Source organism: Trichosurus vulpecula, chromosome 8, assembly GCF_011100635.1.
Source record: "Trichosurus vulpecula isolate mTriVul1 chromosome 8, mTriVul1.pri, whole genome shotgun sequence".
NCBI lineage: Eukaryota > Metazoa > Chordata > Mammalia > Diprotodontia > Phalangeridae > Trichosurus > Trichosurus vulpecula.
Window position 1 is genome coordinate 116398886 of NC_050580.1, and position 21320 is coordinate 116420205.

Genomic DNA, 21320 nt, shown 5'->3' on the forward strand with positions numbered 1-21320 from the left:
AAGCACTGAAGGATAAAAAAAATTAAAAAAAGTTCAACAAGATTTCTTAGATATCAGATTTTTATTTGAGTTATTTGATAACAAAGATTTCCCTCTTATTTACATTTTTAATACTTTCTGCACTAGTTTTATTCATGTATAAGCCTTTTAGTTTTTTGCGGTTTAAGTTGCTTATTTTATTTTTGTGTTCTCTATCTTGCATTTGACTTAAGAATTTGCTCTCAGGTATAGTCATGAAAGGTGGCTTCTTCCTTTCTCCTCTTAATTTTTTTTGACATTTAGTTTGTGTGTCTCCCTGAGGCTTAGGCAGTCGGCTGGTGAGAGTCAGTTTTCTGCCAAACTTTTCCAGCATCCTATTCGTTCTTGTTGAACAGGAAGACTTTCCTCCAATAATGTGTCCTTAGTTTTGTCAAACATGAGATGACAGAGGTCAGTTAGTTTTGCTTCTTACTCATCTAGTCTGTTCCATCAATCTTTGGTGATTAAGGCTTTCTTTTATAGTTTGAAATGTTGAAAGCGTTACGCCCCCTTTGTTATTACTTTTCTTTCGTCATTTCCTTTGGGATTCTAGACCTTTTATTCTTTCAAATGATTAAAAAAATTGTGGAATTCTACCAAATGATTCCTTGGTAGTTTTTCATGGTATGGAATCTACAATTTAGATGATGCTGTTGTTTTTGTTGGTACGGCACCATGCAAAGCTACAAATATCCCTTTACTTATTTAAATTTTTCTTTATTACTATACAGTGTATGTAATTATTCATATAACTCCTAATTGTGCCCTCATGTATTGTCTAAGATATTTGGTGCATTTTGTAGTTATTTTGAATGGAAATTCTTTCTAGCATTTGCTCTTGGTTTTTATCGTTGCTAAATAGAAATGCTGATGATTTTGTAGATTCATTTAGGTTGCTTTTTTATTGAAGTGCAGAGTCTAATGAGTTTTCTCAGTAAGCCACCTATAAAAAAGGAATAATATTGCCTTCACAATTTCAGTGTTTATTATACTGCCTGTTTTTTAAGTGTTAACTTAGGAAAATAAAACAAAATGAATAAGTACTAGTATAATGTAACAAACAGAATGAGTGCTTAAATCCAAAGTTGCCCTGCTATAGCATTTCGTATGATCTGTGGACATTCAGCAAATATTAGGCAAAATATAACAATAGATAAGAATCTTTTTTATTTCGGGCTATAAAGCACAAAGTCTAAGAGTAAGCAATATGCATGCCACACAGTCAGCCCGAAACTCTTTTTAAAGGACAAAATGAAACAGACTGTTCTTCTCTGGGAACCCAGAGAACATTCATTGCTGAGCTGACTCTTTCTTTTCTCTTCTCTTAGGACAAGCATTGTTAGATTTTGGTGAATCGATGACATTGATGGCTGACGTGAAAGACTCTCTTCATATCAATGTGAAACAAAACTTTTTTGATCCACTACAGTTATTACAAGAGAAAGATCTAAAAGAGATTGGGGTGAGTTCCTGAGCAGGAAACATGGATTTATTTTAAAATGATGTTTTCATTTAAAGTCATTAACTTTTATTTAGTAGGAACTTGGTCAAAATATCATTCTTTCAAGTACCTAGTGGCAATTCAGTCAAATCGAACAGTTTTGGGAGGAAGGTAAACTTGAAAAAAAAAAACTCTTTGTAGGCATAGAATTAAGTCATCTAATAATCTAACAAACAAAACCCTATATCCTAGTCTTAGTGCCCTACTTGGGGCCCATTTACCTACCATTTTAATATCAATCCTGTTGGACTTTCCTTATCTTTATATGGTGTTGGCTGCTTTTCAAGTGTTGTTTCTCATTTGTTGTTTGTGTAGCATAAGATTAGAAATGTATTAGAAGGAAATATATATCATTGCTTCTAGCTCTTTAGGTCCAGCTGTTTAAACAATTCAAAGTGTACCTCACAACTCTATTGTAGCACACATTTCTCTTTATCCTTCTCTTAAGAAGAGCATTGCATTGCAAAGATAGCTAAACAATACATGCAGTATTTAGTATGCTTTGCTAAAATATAGGTAAACATATCCGTAGAATTTTCCTGATCTATCAGTCTCATAAACTTGTTCCATAAAGTAAGTGAAGTCAAAATGGAATCAGAATAAGAGTTAAGCAGCCCTGCCTTCTCACTACCCTCTGGTACAATAGCTCTTTCCACTTTGAGGAGTGTTTCCATCCCTTTTCCTTTAAATATAGCTTGAAATAGCCCCCGTTTGGGGTGTTCTCGGCAGAGACACTGGAGGGGTTGGCCATTTCTTTCTCCATTTCATTTTACAGCTGAGGAGACTGAGGCAAACAGGGTTAAATGACTTGCCCCAGGGTCACACAGGTAGTATGTGTTGGAGGCCACATTTGAACTCGGGAAGATGCGCCATCTAGGCTCTTAGGCTTTAGGAATCCTCCAATCCAGACTTATTTTGTAGATGAAGAAACTGGGGTCTGAAAAAGCTAGGCAATTTTAATTTTTGATCCAAAACTAGCCTTGGTCTCTTGACTTTATCATTGTGATTATGACTTACTTGTACTCTGTCATTTTAACCTGATAAGAATTGAACAAATGAATGCCTAAATTTCATTTCAAATCAATTAAGTACATGTCTGTTAAGTTCTTACTGTTTCCAAATCACTATGCCAGGCACTAGTGGTACATAGTCTAAAACAAGGCTGTCCATGCACTCAAAAGCCCTTACATTTTAATGGAGGGTACAACATGTACACAGATCAGTAAGTCCAAGATAATGTGAGGAGGGAGAAATGATTAAAAACCTGAAAGACCAAAGAAGGCTTCATGGAGGAGGTGGCAATCAGAGTCTTGAAGGGAGACAAAGGTTGAAAGAGGTGAAAGTGATGAAGAAGTACATTCCAATGGGGGAAACTAATAATCTGGATTTTTCAGGTGCACTAGAAGAGCCCTGAATTTGGAGTCAGAGGACCTACACACAAATTCCAGCACTAACACTGCTGGTGAGACTAGGAAAATCACTCAGTCTCTTTGAGACTCAGTTTCTTCATCTGTAAACAGAGAGGGTTAGATTAGATGACCTTGAAAGTCGCTTCTGTCTCTAAATCTAGTCCTGCTTAATGATTGGCCCAATATAATATTTAACAAAAATGTTTCAGTTTTTAATTTACTGTGCTTATTTGGTTAGTAATTATCTAGAGTAAAGTTTCTGCATATCAGCAAAACTGGAAAGAAATGAGAAGCCCTCAAAATAGGATCTCTGGACAAGATTTTCTCAGATGCTCCACTTTTGTTGGATGCCAAAAGAGTCTAGCTGCTTGTACTTACACATACATATTCAATTATTCCATAAGCATCATTGTCCCCTTTGTGCGTTCCTCTATGCTAGGCATTGAAAGGGAAGGATCATGCCATCTGTGGTTTAGACTTGGGAAAAATAATTACCATTTTCACAGAATTGTAAAAGCAGTCTTATAATTCTCTAATTTTTCTCTCAGTTTCACTTGAAAAAGCTGGAAGGCCGTCGTTTGGACTATGATTATAAAAAGAGACGACTTGCTAGGATGCCACGTGAAGAATTACTAAAAGCAGTAAAGAAATTTGAAGAGTCAAGGGAGTTGTCTAGAAGAAACATGCTTAATTTGTTAGAAAATGATGTAAGTATGACATTCTAACTATTTAAAACAAACTAAGGGACTCTTAAAACAATAGAATTTTAATCCTCATGAACACAAAGCATATAGTACATGTTGGTGGTTTGGGGTTATTTCTCTCCTGTGATCAGTTCTTGTAACTTCAGACTTTCAAGAAATCAGAGTATCTTTGGAAGCCCTTGCTCAGAAGCAAGATTATATTAGATATCTATTCAAGGTCATCTGTAGGAGGTGAGAGCCAGGGGAAAATCACCGTGTATTCCTTTCTCATTCTTCTGTCTCTAGTTATTTATGGATAAAAAGAAATTAAAAGAAGTTCTAGGGGTGGCCTTAAAAGGGAAAAGAAGTTACTGAAAGTCAATTTGCTACTTGAGAGAATGGACAGTTCCACTATGTTTGGGTTGGTGTAGACAAGAGCTTCAGGCCCCCTCCTTTGTCTATTCATGGCCACCTGGAGTCATTGCATTACCCTTTCAACTAGCGCTAGAAGTTGAGGATCCAAGGTGTTGTACCAGTTCTCCAAAACCGAGAATTTAGAATCTCTGGTTCCAATACTGTGTGTCCAGTTTGCTTTTAGATTTGTGGAACAAGTGTTTTTTTTTTCCCTTTAGGATGTATAGAAATGCCATTTTTTGACATCAGCATTATACCATCAGAAATGGAGCATTCAAACAAAATGATTTATTTTATTAAGTCAAGCCAACAAGCATTTATTAAATTCCTACTCTGTTAGACACGGTGCTAAGTGCTGGAGTTTTGTAGAATGGCTTTGCCTACTGTTTGGACTACTGTCAAGTCAGGAATCTTATAATGAGTAAGCCAAGTTCATATAAATCCATCACGTGCCAGGAAGGAGAGCACCCCCTTTATCTTTAAGGGACAAAAAGACAACTTCCTCCCCATGTCCTTGTTCATCAGGGTTTCATGTTTTTGTTTTGGATAACAATAGTAACAGCTAATATCACTATAGCACATTGAGGTTTTACAGAATACTCTTCTTTTCCATATCCTGTGTGATATGTAATACGAACATTACTATTCCCATGTTACCGATGAGGAAACAGGCAAGTACTGCAGTGTCAGATGGAGACAGCAGGGTGTAGTAGATAGAGTACTGGATTTAGGAAGACCTGAGTTCAAATCCTAATCTCACCCACTTACTTAGTCTTTGACCCTGGGCAAGTCACAACCTCTCTGTGCCTCGGTTTCCTCATCTGTAAAATGATGGAGTTGGACTTAATGGTCTCTAAGGTCCCTTTGAGTTCTAAATCTATGATCCTATGTTTTCAAGTCCAACAGTCCTTTTTCAGTCGGTTACTGTATCACCTGTCCTCCATTAAAAAGTAGCTTGTATTGTGTTGGACCCAGCATACAGAATGTTTCATTTTTGTTGTTCACTCGTCTGACTCTTCATCACCCTGTTTGGGGTTCTCTTGGCAAAGATGCTGGAATCATTTGCCATTGCCTCCTCCAGCTTATTTGACAGATGAGGAAATGGAGGCAAGCAGGTTTAAGTGACTTGCCCAGAACCACACAGCTAGTAAGTATCTGAGGCTGAATTTGAACTCAGGTCTTCCTGAATACATAGCTAGCATTGTGCCACCTGCCTGTCTGGAAAATGTTTCATATCACAGAATTATTAGCTAAGGTTCTTGACTTGGGAAGACACGTTGCTTTATAAATGCTGCCATCTAGCCTGTGTTAGGGGCAGGCCCATTTAAACAGAACAGTGTATGAATTATCTTCTTCAGAGAACATCATTAGTGGGTTTTTGCAAAGGCCTGCATTTAAGATACACATAGTTGGTCACTATTAAATTTGGCTTGGCAATTAGCTCAGCCTGTAGAATTTCTTCCTTAATTATCAGTAAAAAGCCAGAAGTGGTTGTTTCATTAACAAATTTAGTCATTCATTTGCAGTTTTTTGAAAATGAAGTACACTGCTGTCTGAGACAGGGAGAATTCCCTTCCCCACTGTGGACTTGTAGCTCTCCAGATTGGTTTCTGGTGAAACCCTCCTTGAATATTTATAGGGCAGCCTTAATTTCTCTTTTTTGACTTCTAATAGAGAGTGAGTGATAAGCCCTCAATTTCCAGTACTTAGGCCAGGTAATCTAGGTTTTTCCCCATTTAATTTTTGGCTTACTTTCCTTTACTGTAACCTAGGGACTTTGACACTCTCACACCTACTAATGTTGACTCTTTCAGGCGGGCTTATCCATAAGCTTCATTAGAACGTATAGAAATTGGATCTCTCGCCATCCTTTGTCTGGTTTCTTTGAAAAGAGAAAAACCAAAACAGAGTAATTACTACATAGCCACTTAATGGCAGGTCTGGAACTAGAACCCAGGGCTCCTGATCTAGTATTGCTTCTCCTAAACCACCCAGTTCATCCATTAGAAGGAGAAAAGTGAGTTGTTAATAAACGTCAGGGGTATATGAACCTTCTTTCCCTTTCTTCTTGATCCCAGTGCATCCTAAATAGAGGGCTTTCTAGGCAAGCCTTTCTTCTTCTTAGAAGACCAGATTAGGGACATGATCTCCAGGCTTCCCCATTCCCATGGGGGTACTTACCTTGTCTTACTCTACTTTGTCCTCTTTGGCCATGTTTTCCATTTCTGCCACTATCTATTTTAGAGAGCCTTGGACACGGGAGAGCTTGGAGGAAAACCTTTGTTGGGTTATGGATGGTGTTTGATGGGGGGATATAGGGCATTGCCCTTTTGTCAGTTTGTTTTGTCCCTTTCAGCTTTCCAAAATAAGATCCTTGTCAGTTGCTGTTGGTAGACCTTAAGAGAAATGCCTGTAATTTCCCTGTTACCTATAAACATTTCTTTTATGAGATGATACACTCCATATTATTCAAATCCAGTTTATCAACCAGTGAACATGGCTTCATTAAAAACAGAAACCAAAAAAGATCTACTCTCAATACTTACCCTCTAAACACAAATTGTAGGAAGAAAGACATTTCAGTTTCTACTATAAGGATACTAGAACTTTGATTGATAAAAAAAAAGTATTGGGGGATTTGGGGACACAAAAGGGAGATATTCTGAGGTGGACAATGATAGGAGGCAGAAAAAGGGCACTAACATTTTAGCACATCAGAGACCTTAATGACAACACAATGCTTGAGTCCTGGCTATTGATGCCATTTGAGCTACACTGTTGAGACTGGCTATTATCTCCTCAAACCCATGCAGCCCAGGGTTTTATCCTTATCGTTGAAAAGCAAGCTATTGTTGGAGGAAGGTAGGCATTCTGTCATTACATTTATAATTGAGAAGTAGAGACCCTGCAGGGTTTTTTAGCAGAAATTTTTTTTTAACTTTTTAAATTATTTAACTTTATTACTGTTGCACCATTTATACAATTACATATAATTTCAATGCATCCATTGTACATTTCGTTTTTTTTCTTGTTTTTTTTGTGTATTTTTTTCATTTTCCAATGAGTGGTGTGTTGGTGTCTGTGACACAGAATGGAAGAGAAACTGGAACTGCAATGAACGCAGATTTTTTTTTTCATTTCCACTGACCAATAAACAGAACTACAGGTGCACCCAACCACGGACATGCATTAACTCGTCATGAGAAATCTAGGTAGGCTAAGTAGAATGAGAATGTTTGTTACTCCCAAAAATATCTGGAGAGGAAGAATGGAGGATTGGCATTGAGAAAAAATGTGGACAGCTAAGTGGGTACTGTCTGAAAGTTGGCATTCATCCACAGCATTAAAAAAATATCAAAATAAGAAAGGCTGTAAATAAAAAAAAAACCACAGAAAATACTGCTTTCATAAAGATCTGATTGCCTTGGCACAGGCCCTGTGGGCAGAATCAAACACATCACTCCCAAACCCTATTACAGAAGAAGAAAAGAGATTTTGATATATCGGTGGAGTGCATCTAATAGCAGTTCAGGTACAAAAGATGTATTGTACTTTCAGACATCCATCTTTAAAATCCAGGACTTATTTGTAAAGTTGACTGAAGGTATATTAGATATTTCCCCACAAAAATACTATTTGGATTCTCTCCCCCACCCTCTCCCTCCCTCCCTTGATGGGAATATCCTTTTTTGGGGGCAATACATATCGCTATTTCAGATTTGAAACAAGTTAGTATAGCTGGGGGGAAAAAAGAGAGAGAGAGAGACACAGGTTGTTTTTAAGTGATTATTATTAATTATCATCATCATTATTATTATTACTTTTTCACTAGGCTGTCCATGTTACTCTTTCACTGCTATGGTTTGCTCCGAATTCGCGGTCGAAGCCTCAGAAGGTTTAACCTCTTCTGCTGGGGCTGCAGGTTCCTGGGCCTTAGGTGTAGAGCTAGGGGCTTCCGCTGCTGCTGGGGTCTCCTGGGAAGAAGACACAGCTTCGCTGCTAGGTTTTGAGTCTGAAGCCGGAGCCACTTCACTTTTAGTTTCTTGGGTGACGGGAGCCTCAGTCTTTTTGGCTTCCCCTTCCTCTTTGCTCTTGTCATCTACTTTACTAGTTGCTGTGGCTTCTGAAGACTGGGAGACCTTTGCCTCGGTGCTAGATACCGAAGTCTTAGAAGCATCACTACTGGCCGCCGGGGCAGAGGCAGGAGCCTGCTCCGGCTCAGTATCCTTCTGCGGCTCCACCTTTCCATCAGGGACAGCCTCTTGTTTCTCAGGCTCTGATTTCGGAGCCTCTTCTTTGCCAGCTGCTGCATCTTTCTCCACTTCCTTATCTTCAGTCTTGTTAACAGTGACCTGCGAATCTTTATCGGCCTTCTCCTCTTTGCCCTCCTTCACGTCTGTGGTCTCTGCCACTGTCTGGGCCTCATCATTCTCCTTGGGAGTTTCTTCTTCCTCTGCACCGGCTCCTTCAGCCTTCTTGTCTTTATCCTTGGCTTTCTCATCATTAACGTTGTACCCCTTCTTCTTCTTGCTGAGCTTGCCTCCCATCTTTGGAGTTCTGGATTTGTTCTCTTTTCCGCCCCCTCGGTGTATGTGAGGTGCGCCCTGGTGTCACCAAGAGAGCTTCGGGGAGCCTAGGGTCTGCTCGGCTGGGGCTGGGTGGCGGGATGTCTCTCCCGGGCTCTAGAGCGGAGACTGGAGTGAGGGGAGCCTATTGGAGCAATGCCGCCGCTGCTACTGCCGCCGCCGCCGCTGCTGCCTCTGCCTTTTAGCAGAAATTTGACTCCACTTCCACAACTACATTTATCATAGAGGGAGATAGTATTTTTCAGCCATGTTACTCCACCACATATCTTTCCCTTCCTGAAAAAATTCAGTCTAAGAGCTTCACCAGCAAACTTAAGATCATGACTTTGGGAAGAGCCAGAAAAGTTGAGGTACGATGAGATCTCATCTCACTGTGCAATCTCAAGAAACCACCTGGAACTTCCAGGTTTCCAAAGAGGACTCTTAGATTTTTTTCTTTCAGTACCTTATACCTTACTTCTGATACTTGGGTTCTTTCAGTCTGTTGGAAGGAATACTGGACCTGATTTTAGTTCCATTCTTGCCAAGAACTCTTTGTATAGTCCTCTGGGCAAGCTGCTTCTATCTCAGTTTCATCATCATCTGTAAAACTGTCTCTGCTTCATAGAGATGCTGTGAAGATCACAGAAAAGAATGGAAATGCAAGTAGCACAAAGTACAAAGTGAATTGGATTGATTTCCTTTCCAGAGTAATTTTCTTGAGTCACCTATGGTTTACACCTGTGAGTTTACGATGTAGGAAACTCTGATTAGGAATCTCCTTCTGCTGATGCCCATTAACACCTGCTACCCCTAGTCTTAGAAAGTTGCAGAGGTTATCACTTTTCCAGTGTCATACAGCTAGATGTGTGGAAGGAGGAAGGATCTGACAGAGGTCTCACTCACCTGAAGCTAGTTTTTTATTAACTATGCCATACTGCCTCTTTCCCAAAGACAGAGTTTTAATTTAATACTTGACTACAAACTACTATCTGATAGCCTATCAGCAGACTCCAGTGTCATTGGAGATAGCTGGTGTCTTTTTGCACGTTTTTCAGAGATATAGTTTGCCCATAGGCCAACCGATATTTCTCCTTTGCCTTGAAAATTATATTACATTTAAAAATTGATGTTAAATGAATTGTTAATGGATAATAATAATGAAATGGATATTGAAAGACATTTAATGGATAGTCATAAAATGGATATTGAATTAGAATTTAGCTAAGGGCATGAATGTAGTTTCATTTTAGTTTTTAAATCTTTTATATTTTCCAATTACATGTAAAAGCAGTTTTTGACATTAATTTTTAAAAATTTTGAGTTCCAAATTCTTTCCCTCCTTTCCTCTGCTTCTTTCCCCCCTCACTGAGAAGGCAAGCAACTTGCTGTAGATTATACCTGTGTAGTCATGCAAAACACATTTTTCCATATTAGTCATGTTGTGAAAGAAAACAGAACTCCCCCCCCCCGAAAAATAAACAAAGTTAAAAAAAACATACTTCAGTCAGCATTCAGGCTCCACCAGATATTTCCTTGGAGGTGGATAGCATTTTTTATCGTCTTTCGGAATTGTCTTAGATCGTTGTATTGCTGAGGATAGCTAAGTCATTCACAGCTGATCATTGTATGGTATTGCTATTATTGTGTACAAGATTCTCCTAGTTCTGGTCATTTTACTTTACATCAGTTAATGTAAGTCTTCCCAAGTTTTCTGAGAGCATCCGGCTTGTCATTTCCTATAGCATAATAGTACTCCATCTCAATCATATACAGCAACTTGTTCAGCCATTCCCTGCCTGATGGGCACCTCCCCAATTTCCAGTTAGTTGTCACCACAAAAAAGTGGCTACAAATATTTTTGTACATACAGGTCCTTTTCTTTTTAAAAAAAATCTCTTTGGGATACAGACCTATTAGTGGTATTGCTGGGTCAAAGGGTAACGTACAGTTTTATAACATTTTGAGCCTAGTTCCAAATTGCTCTCCAGAATGGTTGGATCAGTTCCCAATTCCACCTAGAGTGAATTAGGGTCCCAGTTTTTCCACATCCCCTCCAACATTTGTCATTTTCCTTTTCTGTCTTATTAGCCAATCTCATAGGTATGAGGTGGTACTTTAGAGTTATTTTAATTTGCATTTCTCTAATCAATAGTGATTCAGAGCAGCTTCAGATAGCTTTGATTTCTTCTTCTGAAAACTTGCCTGCTCATATGCTTTAACATAAATGTAATTTTATGATAACAGTAGCCTGTAGAGAACCATATAGTAAATTTTTTCTGTCTGTATCTCAGGGCAATGGAGCAAAAACTTCTCAAAATATATCTATAGAGATGAGTCTATCATGAGCATCTTATAATTCAAATATGTGGGATTGGCAAGATACATAGAGGCCCAAGCTCTGAAAATCAAGAAATTCTGCTGACTTTGTGGGTTGAGAGGCCACATTGTGTGTTCTTTTTTAAGGTTTCTGGAAATTTGAAACTTGACTAGGACAATTTTTACAGTTTTTTTTTTTCAAAAAAGTAACTAACATGATATTTTTAAATTTTGCATCTTCTGAATAAGTTTTGTCATTCATGGAATACAATTACCATCTTCCATACATGTTGAGATCCAAAACTTAGGAACTATTGGTAATGTAGTTGTAGAGTCAATGATTAATAATAGCAGAAAGGGGAAGGGGAAATTAAGGTATAGGCAACCAAAGAAAAACTTTTAGCAGAAAACGCAGACAGGATGGAGGATCAGTCAAGCAAAGAAATACAGGAATGGCAGGACAAAAGAAGTGCTGAGAATGTATAAACGAATACACACACATGCATACATATGTATATGCATATATACACATGTGTCTATATATGTGTGTGTATGTACTTTTTAATTTAAAAAAGCCTAAAGAGAAGAATGAAACAGGAAGGCCTTAGACTGTATAGGATTCCAAAGTGGAAGTTGCTGTCTAATGATAGGAGGAATTATGGTGAATCTTGGAATATCTGAGCTAGAAGGGGCATCACATCCCACTCCTTCATTTTACAGGTGAGGAAACTGAGCCCAGAGGAAACAAAATTCTTTTTTCCACAGTCACACGGTTAATTAGTAGCAGAACCAGAACCAGAGTCTTCATCCTCCTGATTCCCAGTAGATAAAGAATTGTAGCAGCATGTTGTCTAATAGGAAAGATTAAAATACCAGAGGTAAATAAAGAGAAGTACTGAGTATTAGGGATGCAACTGAGAAAAGGCTTCTCCTTACTGAATCTAGACTAGCTACCACTGCCTAATTCGAATCCGTTGTTTATTCATTTTCTCCTCATCTCTAAATCTACAGTGTAAACATCGAATAGCCTTTACAAGTCACCTGATTTACAGATCATTAGTAACATTTTTATTTTTCCCGATAAGCTTGATTGTGGCTAAGCGAGAAGGGGAGGCCAGAGGAGTTAAGATCCCTAGGGTTAGCAGATACTATAACTTTGGAACATTGCTAAATTAGGGCATTATTATTAGCATAAAATCTTTGAATTGGAAGAGAGGTTAGCAGTTTTTTAGTCCATTTTCTCACTCAGTGTGGAAATGAGTATCTTTTACAGAATCCCTAATAATGGTTATCCAGCCTCTATTTGAAAATTCCTATGATGAGAAGTTCATCATTTAATCAGGTCTATTAAGTGCCTCATTGCTTAGTCGTCCCCTTTTGGGATTGCTACAAAGTTCTTACTCAGAAACCAAACCTCCCTCAATGTAACAGCACCACCTATTGGTCCTAGTTCTGCCTTCTAAAAAAATTTAAAATAAGTCCATTTTCTTATATATGACAACTACTTAAATATTTAGTGACAACTTTAATGCTCTTCCTAAGTGTTATCTTTTCCAGGCTAATCATTTCCAGTTTTTTCAATTGTTGAGTGTGTGACAAGATTACTTGCCATTCATCTTAGTAGTGACAAAGTGGGTGGTCTCTAGTATGTAGTATGTGCCAGTGCAATGAATGTACTAACTCTTGAAAAGGGGGAGAAGTTGGGCGGTTAAATTCTGTTCATTTCATTTAGTTGTACCAGAAAAAATATGTCATCTCCATGTCCTAGGGACCATATGGATGGGACACCCATGAATCTCTTTGGTCACATAATTTTTCATATTTCCCCTTTTCTATTTGAGGATAGGTTAATATATTTTGTTCCTGCTTCTGCTTAGACATTAAGTACCTGTAGAGAGACTTACAGTATACATCTCCTTTAGCAAATTTAAATAGCATTTGTAAGCTGGAATGCCTTTTCATGCAGTTATGTCCATGAGGTTTATAGATTAGAAACCTCCTGAAAATATCCTCTAATTTGAAAAACAGGCATTTTGTTGGGTTTACTATTAAATTAAATTCACAAATCATGAGTGTACTTGAATATATCCTTACAAAGTAACCAGGAATTGTAAGGTATTCTAACCCAGACTAGTATTTAGGGCTGCAGGATGATGTAAGATATGCCTGAATCATGCTGATTACCTGATGGGTTTCCTTTACAAATCATTGTCCTTTTTGCTAGTCTGATCATTTTCTGTTCTTGTCTCTGAATCTGATATACCATAAGACTCCATGAATAATTCTTCTCTTCTGCTACAGATAGAGCAAGTTAGTCAGTTGGCAGTATTTATAGAAGCCTTGCTAGACTACCACAAACAGTCCACTGACATATTGCAGGAGCTGCACAGGAAGTTACAGCACCGGTAAGAGCTGACTAATTAGTTAAAAACCTAAAGCCTAAGATGTGCCACTTTTTTTCTTTTTCAATATTTTGTTATTTTGAGAAATAAATATTTTCATATGTGGTGGAGAGGGGAACCCTTTTGAGAGGATCTGCCCCATGTACCAGAGCTGTTCCACTTGTTCCTTTTTCTACCTTGAGGGTATCAGGTTGTCCATTTGTTGCCTCTCTTCCTCATTACCTGACCAGGCCCACTCTAGTTATCCAGAGTCTCGCTGATGTCTTTATTCTTCTTGCACATGTCCTCTATTCTAGTAGGCTAGTCTGCTTTTTAAACCTAACACTCATCTTTTCGTTGCCTTTCGATTTGTTTGTAATTTTTATTCTTTCTTAAATATTCCACTGTGTTCCATGAGTTCTAGACATATGGTCATTACCAGGATGTGATAATTGTGATGATGGTGATGATAGTAATCAATCAGTAAGTATTTATTAAGCACTTACTATATGCCAGGCAATGAGCTAGACACTGGAGATAAACATATAAAAATGAAATAACCCTTACTAGCAAAGAGCTCATGTTCTAATAAATTTTGATGTGGATATGGTACTTTATAGTTGTATGTGTGCTTTTACATATATTATCTCATTTAACATTCTCATATTGGTTCTGAATTTTATGTGGTTAACTTTCTTGGTTGAGTGGACTGAGAAATGTACCTGTGGCTAGAAGGACTGGGGAAAGGGATCTGAAGCATACCTCCTCCCCCATTTTTTCTTTTCCTTTTTTAATTAAGGCTGTTTCACCACCTAAGTGTCTGACAAACAAACACAAATTGCTTATTCTTTCTGCTCTGGATTTGAGGTACCTTGGTTCTATTCCTAACATGGTTGCTGACTTGCAAAATGACCTTAAGCAAGACATTTAACCTCTTGGGGATTTAGTTACCAAGTCTGAAGAATGGGGAATACCTTCTCTGGGGAATGTTAAGAAGACTGAGATGACATTTGGGAAGTAGTTTGAACTCCAGAGAAACTAGAAAGATATGCCTGATTTTTGCCAATAGAATAATATTATATGTTTATGAAGACGATTCTGGGCTCCTTCCAGATTCTGAAGTTTCATCAGAATTGCCCACCAAAGATTAAATACAGTTTGGTGTAGCATTAAATATTTTTTGTTTCTTTGAAAATTAGTGATCTATGTATAATATATGTGGTGATTCTCAATGAAGTCAAGTCTTGATTAACTACAGCTCTTCATTGTTGGATCATGTTGGATAACAGGAAGCTACTGATGAGTCTATTAATGGGAATTTATTAAATATCTGTTTATTAAAATCACTTTCACTCATAGACACAGTGTGTGTGTAACTATACATATTGTACATATATATGCATACACATAATGTATTTCACTGCATAATTGTCACAGATTTTATCCCAACTTTTCCATGAAAAAGTGGGGTGCGACCATTATGTGAAATGTTAAAAAATTCGTGCCGCTATTACTTGTCTTTTAGTTTCCGCCAATCTTGCACCAACTCTTTACTCACTGAAAACTGTCTTTCTGCAGCTATGTTTCCATGCTGTTCAGCGAACACAGTCACTTTCAGCTTGAAACCTGAAGAACAGTTTTTATATTTACCCATAATCAGAAAGAAATGCTTCATACATTAATGTGTCGCTGGCAGATGGACAGGACGATGCAAGTCTTACCATACCACATGACTTGCTCATGGTTGCTTCACCTGCCTACTCCCCTTACACCTCAGCTTTTCATTGGGTTGAATGACAATACCGTTGGTACTGCAGCACTCTAAACAAACCTTGCAAGTTGTCTTTCAGAAATATACTAAATTTGTATCCACATGCCACTGGTGAATACATTGCTGCTCTGATTACCTTTTAAGCGGCATGGTGAACAGAGATTGTACTATGAAAAATTATAAACCACATTTTTGGACTTTTAAAAAATGGTGCGACAACGATTATGCAGTGGTGACGATTATGTGGTGAAATATGGCACATACAATGATTGTGTATGTGTTTATATACATACATATACACAGTTTAAACACAATATAATTTTGGGGGGAAGGAACTCTTCAAAAGATTAAGAATAAATTTGAGGGAATTTCTACTTCAAACTGCATCACACAGTAAAACATTGATATTTTAATTATTGACTAATTTAGGAAGTACCTTCTTTGAGAGACACATGGTTCTTGTTAACTTTTAGTAGTCCTGCCTATTCAGGAGACACTCTTTCTTTAAAGACCAGTATGACCTAAATGAATTCTGATAAACAGTAGAAAGAACAAGCTTTGGAATTTAGTGTCTATGAACCCTGTCAACCCAGCTAACACAGATCATTGGAGGATAGCATTGGTTTTTCAGAATAAATTTGCCCAATCTTTTCCTGCTCCCTACCTAAATCTATAATTAATGTCTGAATAGAATTAATATATTCTTAAGGTCCTCTGTTTTCAATGATCATATGTTTTATATATCTTAAAATATATGTTACAGAATACGTATATCAACTACTTTCTCTAATTATAATTACAAGCCAAAGACTGAATTCAAGACTTTTAAAGTTGGCGATAAGTACAATCAAATTTCATTCAATTCTCCAGCAAATTCAGGTAAGGATGCAATTATGCTTACCATTTGGTTAAGTCCAGAGAATAAACTGTGTAAATGTTAAGCAATGCTTGCTTTATTCTTTAAGTCTTAATATGGTGGCTGAATCCTTCTCATGTCAAAGGAAAATATTTACACATTTCTTCTAGTTTAGAGGTTATTATATGCTTTATATACTATATACCTACTATATGTATACTACATACTCACACACAGTTATATACTTTAACAAATTAACAACAGGAGGTAGGTCTTAACTTATAGTGCTCTGGGGCCTTTCGATATAGAATAGACATCAGCTTTTAAAGTCAGGCATACAAACAAGGGTATTGTTTACATTTGACCTAGACTACAATAGTAGTGTTTAATTTCTGAGTTCTCAGAAGACATAGAGGATTTCAGAAACAGAATCTAGGGAAAGCTATTCATGTGATCCCAAGGTTCAGGGAAGGGTTACTAACTCTCTATAGCAGTGTGTCTCAAAACAGATTATGCTGCAGACCAGTGAATTATCTCAGTTCTTTATTAAATTCTTTGAATTGAACTCTAGCCTTTTCATTCTCAGGGCCAGGGCTCTCAGCAGCTCAGAGGACAGAGAATGTGGAGAAAGAATGGAGATGCAGGGGAGAAAAGAAATAGGAAGAGGAGAAAGATTGTAAAAATTGTATAGAGGTTAAGAAGTAAGGACCTTTGCATATCTGTAATCCCTGCTACCAGAGAGACAAGTTGGTGGATTTCTTGAGTTTAGGAGTTTTGAGCTGCAGTGGGCCAAGCCAATTGGATTTCTGCATGAGGTCAGCACCATTTTGGTGAGCCTCCAGGAACAGGGGGCAACCTAGCTCAGGTCAGAAGTGGAGCAGGTCAAAGTTCCCATGTCAGTCCAGTCTTGGCAAGATCAGGAGACCCAGTCATCCTCCCCCCCCCCCCCCAAAAAAAAGGGAAGACAAAGACATCTAATAGTAAAGACTTTTGGACCAATAAAAACTTTCTACATACTAATGGTTAGAAAACAATGCTTTATAATCCTGTACCTAGTGTCAAATTAGGGGCATCTTAGGAGGATATACCATCTGACCTATGAGCTTGGCCAGGACATAAAGTCCTTTGAGCTTCATTGCAAGTACAACATGCACTCAAGCACACGCGCACACAGAATAAAGTAGAACTTGGTGCCCCATAATTCACCAATTTTTCATCCTTATCTCATTAAAAAGCAAAGCTGTTTTTCCAGGACACTGCTAAAGGAAGTTGTAACTAATGTATACCAAGGGGCCTTCCTCAGGTGGTTGGAAATAAGCTTTTTTCAGAGAACATTAGATTGCTGAGTTGAGGGGAGGCCTTGTTCTGCTTTATGGCCCCAGGCAGATAGAGATTGCACTGGAAGTAGGCTGTCCAGTGCTTCTTCACAGAGACCACAGTTGACATTGTTTTTATTACCTAGATTCACTGTGCAAGGGATTATTTTTCAGGAGGGCCTGGGGCCAACCACCAGAATCATCATCTGCTATCTTCTGCCCTTCTCTTATGTACCTCGTTTTGTCCTATGACTTTAATAGACTGCCTCCTGAATCGCCCTTGGCAATGGCAACCATTTAAAAACCAGCACATTTCACATCCATTTCCATTGGTCACGGCTGGAATGTGTGAGGTTGAAGGGGGCCTGTACTGTTTGTTTCTCAGGAACAGTTTCAGATGAAAATGACATTTTATAGTCGGCTTTAATGGGAAATTACTTTCCATTAGGATTCTGAATGATTTCCACAGAATGTTTATAAAGCAAAGAAAAAATGTCAAGCATTTCACTAACAATTCAAAGCGAAGCTGATGGGACCCTGCCAGAAATGGACTCCAAGAACATTTTCCTCATCATTTCTTCTTTCTAAGGAAAGAAAAGAATGTGGCCAATTAGGCAGTATGAATCCATCATTATAGCGAGATGGGATCATTGATAATATGAGTAAGCAGGACTGAAATGAAGCCTCCGTGTTGGTTAGATTATGAAAATGAACAGAGCATGACAAAAAAATGGAGAAATCACATCTTGTAATGATGGATTGCAGGCAAAAGACCAGGTTAGGACTTGGCTAGGAAAAATGACCTACTGTCCAGACTCTGAGAGCGTACAGTCATGTTTGCCTCATCAGCATTCAGGAGGATTTTTGTGCCAAACTTGAAGAGAAAAGGGGGAGGGAAAGCTATTAAGGTGTAATGGCTCTTTTTGCCCTCTCCCGAAAGAGCCCAGAAACCCTGTGTTTACTTCTCCTTCTACCTAGGACTTTAGAAAAGAAAATAACTTAGGAGCTTGTGGACTACACTTCCCTTATTCCACAAATATGTAGGTTTTTCCAGGCACTTCAATATTCACTTCCCATATTGTAAATTTAGAATTGAGTCTTTGTGACACAGTGGAAAGAATACTGAATCAAATCAGAAAACCTGGCTTCAAGCGCTGAGCCACTGATTAGTGGTGAGATCTCGAGTAAATCACTTTATTTATCTCAGCATCAGCTTCCTCATCTTCTTACCTGTCTATACCTTATAGGGTTGTTTTGAGGTGATATATAGGAAAGTGCTTTGAAAACTGTCAAGCCCTTTACAGATGTAAGGTATTATTGGTTATAGGATTAATCATGCTTTTTGGTTAGCCCATTTGTTCTCAAAGTTTTAAATGGTTCCCAGAATATATCATCTTCACTATATCTTAACAGATTAGAAAAAACTGACTAACTCGTATGACTAGTAAATCAAACATACTATATGAGAGGATAAACATTGGGCTCTTAAGTGTGTGTGGTGGAGTGAAAGGAATGCAGAACTTGGAATCACAAGGCATGAATGAGTTCAGATCTTGACTCTGCTATGTAATGCATTTCTGAACCTCAGTTTCTTCATCAGTAAGATGAGTGGATTAGACTAGATGTCCTCTAAGCTCTCCTCATGTTGTTATTCTCAGAAGATTTACATGGTAGAAAAAGAACCAACAATACAGTGAAGGTTTAGAGACGTTACAAACAAATCATAATTAGGTTGCAGAATAATTATAGGATGAAAGAGGTTTAAAAAGATTAAGTTGCTATAAACTGTTTAGTTTAAGAATATTCCAGCTGGAAAGGCTTTCCTATATGTGGCAGTCTTGTAGGTCATCTGAAAGCAGCATGGTATGATGGAGAGAGCACAGCACCAGGAGGTGGGGAACTCTGCCTTCTAGTCCTCTCCCTGCCACTAACCAGCTGTGTGGCCTCTCTGCCTCAATGCTGCCTCCCCTAAAGTCAGGGAGTTGGCCTGGGTGATCTCTGAGGTAGTTTTCAACTCTAAAACTAGATGATTCTGTGTCTGTCACAATCAGATGCTTCCCAATGTTACTAAATATTTTTTTGGCCCTTAATTTCCCTGCCTTTCTCTTCTTCCATTTTTAAACAGTGGAATTAATTGTTCATTGAGCTATCTAAATGAGCAAATTTCTAAAATATACACTTAATAACATATATTTATACATAAGCTATAAATATGTGAATATGCATTCATAAAATACATACTTTCTTTTTTGTTAGGTGTGTTTTATGTGGGAAAAGATAATTTATTGAACTTTATCATTCCTAGTAGCTAGCACAATGCTGGGCACATGCACTACTCAATAAATAATCGTTCAGTGATATTTAAAATGTGTTGTAGACTTGCCTAGGTAAGTCCCAGTCATGCAGCAGCACTACTGTGGAATAAGCTCTGAATTTAGAGGGCCTGGGTTTAAATCTTGCCGGTGCCATTTACTACCTGCGTTATTTATGGCAAGTCCTTTGTTTTTTTCTGGCTTTAGTTTCCTCCTCTGTATGGTGAGGGAGTTGGACTCTATGTCCTCTGGGGTCCTTTCCAGCTCTGAGGTCCCATGATGTGGTGGCCTCAGAGATCTCTTCTAGCCTCAGAGCTATCATTTTATAATTGGCACACGTTTGTTCTATGGACTACTTAGGGACCAGTATATATCCCCTCACACTCCATCACTTTCACACTTGTGGTCTGTTCATCTCTTCCCTGCCCCTGGAAAACTGAGTACTCGAGATTATGCCAGTCAGATGTTTATCTGTCTGGCTCTTCATGGTGCTCTCCAGTGCCGATCTGTAACCCCTGTGAGGACTGGGAACTGATCCACTCTTATCCTGTGCTCCCACAGAGCCATAGGCCCAACTCTGAGTCTGCCAAACCTAACAGGTTTCACACCATCCACTTTTATACTCACACCAAATCATCAAGCTGGTCTCACCTGAACGACACTTAAGGGACATCCTGTCAGTCTCACTGCCATATCCAGACACACTGGCATGTGCAACTTCAGGGCTTAAAACATTACAGTTTCCTATGGGCCACAATTTCATTCTCAACATTAATCTCTCAGCATTCACACTGACAAGAGACACAGTCTCAGATTGACCACACAATGACGAGCTTCCAGGATTTCCACCAGCCGTCCTCTGTATTCTGACTGTCTTCCCACAATGAGAACAGATAGCACCCCCCAGAGACGCACTAACAACACATTCAGCATTCTCCATGTCACAGAGACTCATCATTAGCTTGTTCCCAGGGCTTTAAACTACTTCTCCTTCTAGTTAGGAGCTTCTCTTCCCTCGAGTTAGGGCATCATTCTTTCTCCCCATTTTGGCCCCTTTTAGAAGAATTTACATGGTAATAGCTAGTCCAAGACTAAGCCTGCTATAGAATCTTCACATCTGCTCTCTTCTTAGATTGATGTGGCAACAAGACAGTATGTGTAGTACAGAAGAACCTGGGAAATGGAGCCCAGCAAAGTAGGAGGGGAATTATGATATACAAGTCTCTGTGGGCAAGGGTTTAAGACCTGGGAGATCAGTTTGGGCCAAGAAAGAATAGAAATATAACTCTAGGCAGTGAGGTCAGCGTTAGAAGAGTGGCGCCAGCAGGGGACAGAAGGCATTTGTTCTCTCTCCTGTTATATACCTTCCTGGCTATAGGTTATACCCTAAGTATTGACTGTAGGCAGAAGGATCTCACAGGTTTATAGGGAAATCTTGCCAGAGACTGAGGTAAAAACAAAGATGGCAGGTAGTATTAGCTCACACCTGCCTGCATTTTGTTAATTCCCTCTGACTCGGTAAAGTATTTGTCTTTTTAATGAACACTTTTTATTTCCATACAACTTGGACAGGTCCTCCGATTCTCCTGGATCACCCATGCTGTCGTGCTCTCTACGACTTTATTCCTGAAACTGAAGGAGAACTTGGATTTAAAGAAGGGGACATCATTACGTTAACCAGGCAAATAGATGAAAACTGGTATGAAGGAACATTCCAGGGGCGATCCGGATTCTTCCCCATTAACTATGTCTCTGTGCTAGTGCCTTTGCCTTAG

General features: G+C 38.5%; 2 protein-coding genes across 2 annotated transcripts in view; one reads left to right on the forward strand and one right to left on the reverse strand.

Annotated features, from left to right (window-relative positions):
* Positions 1-21320, forward strand: part of SH3GL3 (SH3 domain containing GRB2 like 3, endophilin A3) — a 28888-nt gene extending 7568 nt beyond the window's left edge. The window contains exons 2-6 of the mRNA XM_036769486.1: positions 1347-1480; positions 3477-3635; positions 13211-13314; positions 15825-15940; positions 21118-21320. Of these exons, the coding sequence (XP_036625381.1) occupies positions 1347-1480; positions 3477-3635; positions 13211-13314; positions 15825-15940; positions 21118-21320 (716 nt within the window). The remainder of the gene's footprint in view (positions 1-1346; positions 1481-3476; positions 3636-13210; positions 13315-15824; positions 15941-21117) is intronic.
* Positions 7555-8676, reverse strand: LOC118859065 (brain acid soluble protein 1 homolog). The gene has a single exon (XM_036769485.1). The coding sequence runs from the start codon at positions 8570-8572 to the stop codon at positions 7868-7870; it is 705 nt and encodes a 234-aa protein (XP_036625380.1). The 5' UTR covers positions 8573-8676; the 3' UTR covers positions 7555-7867.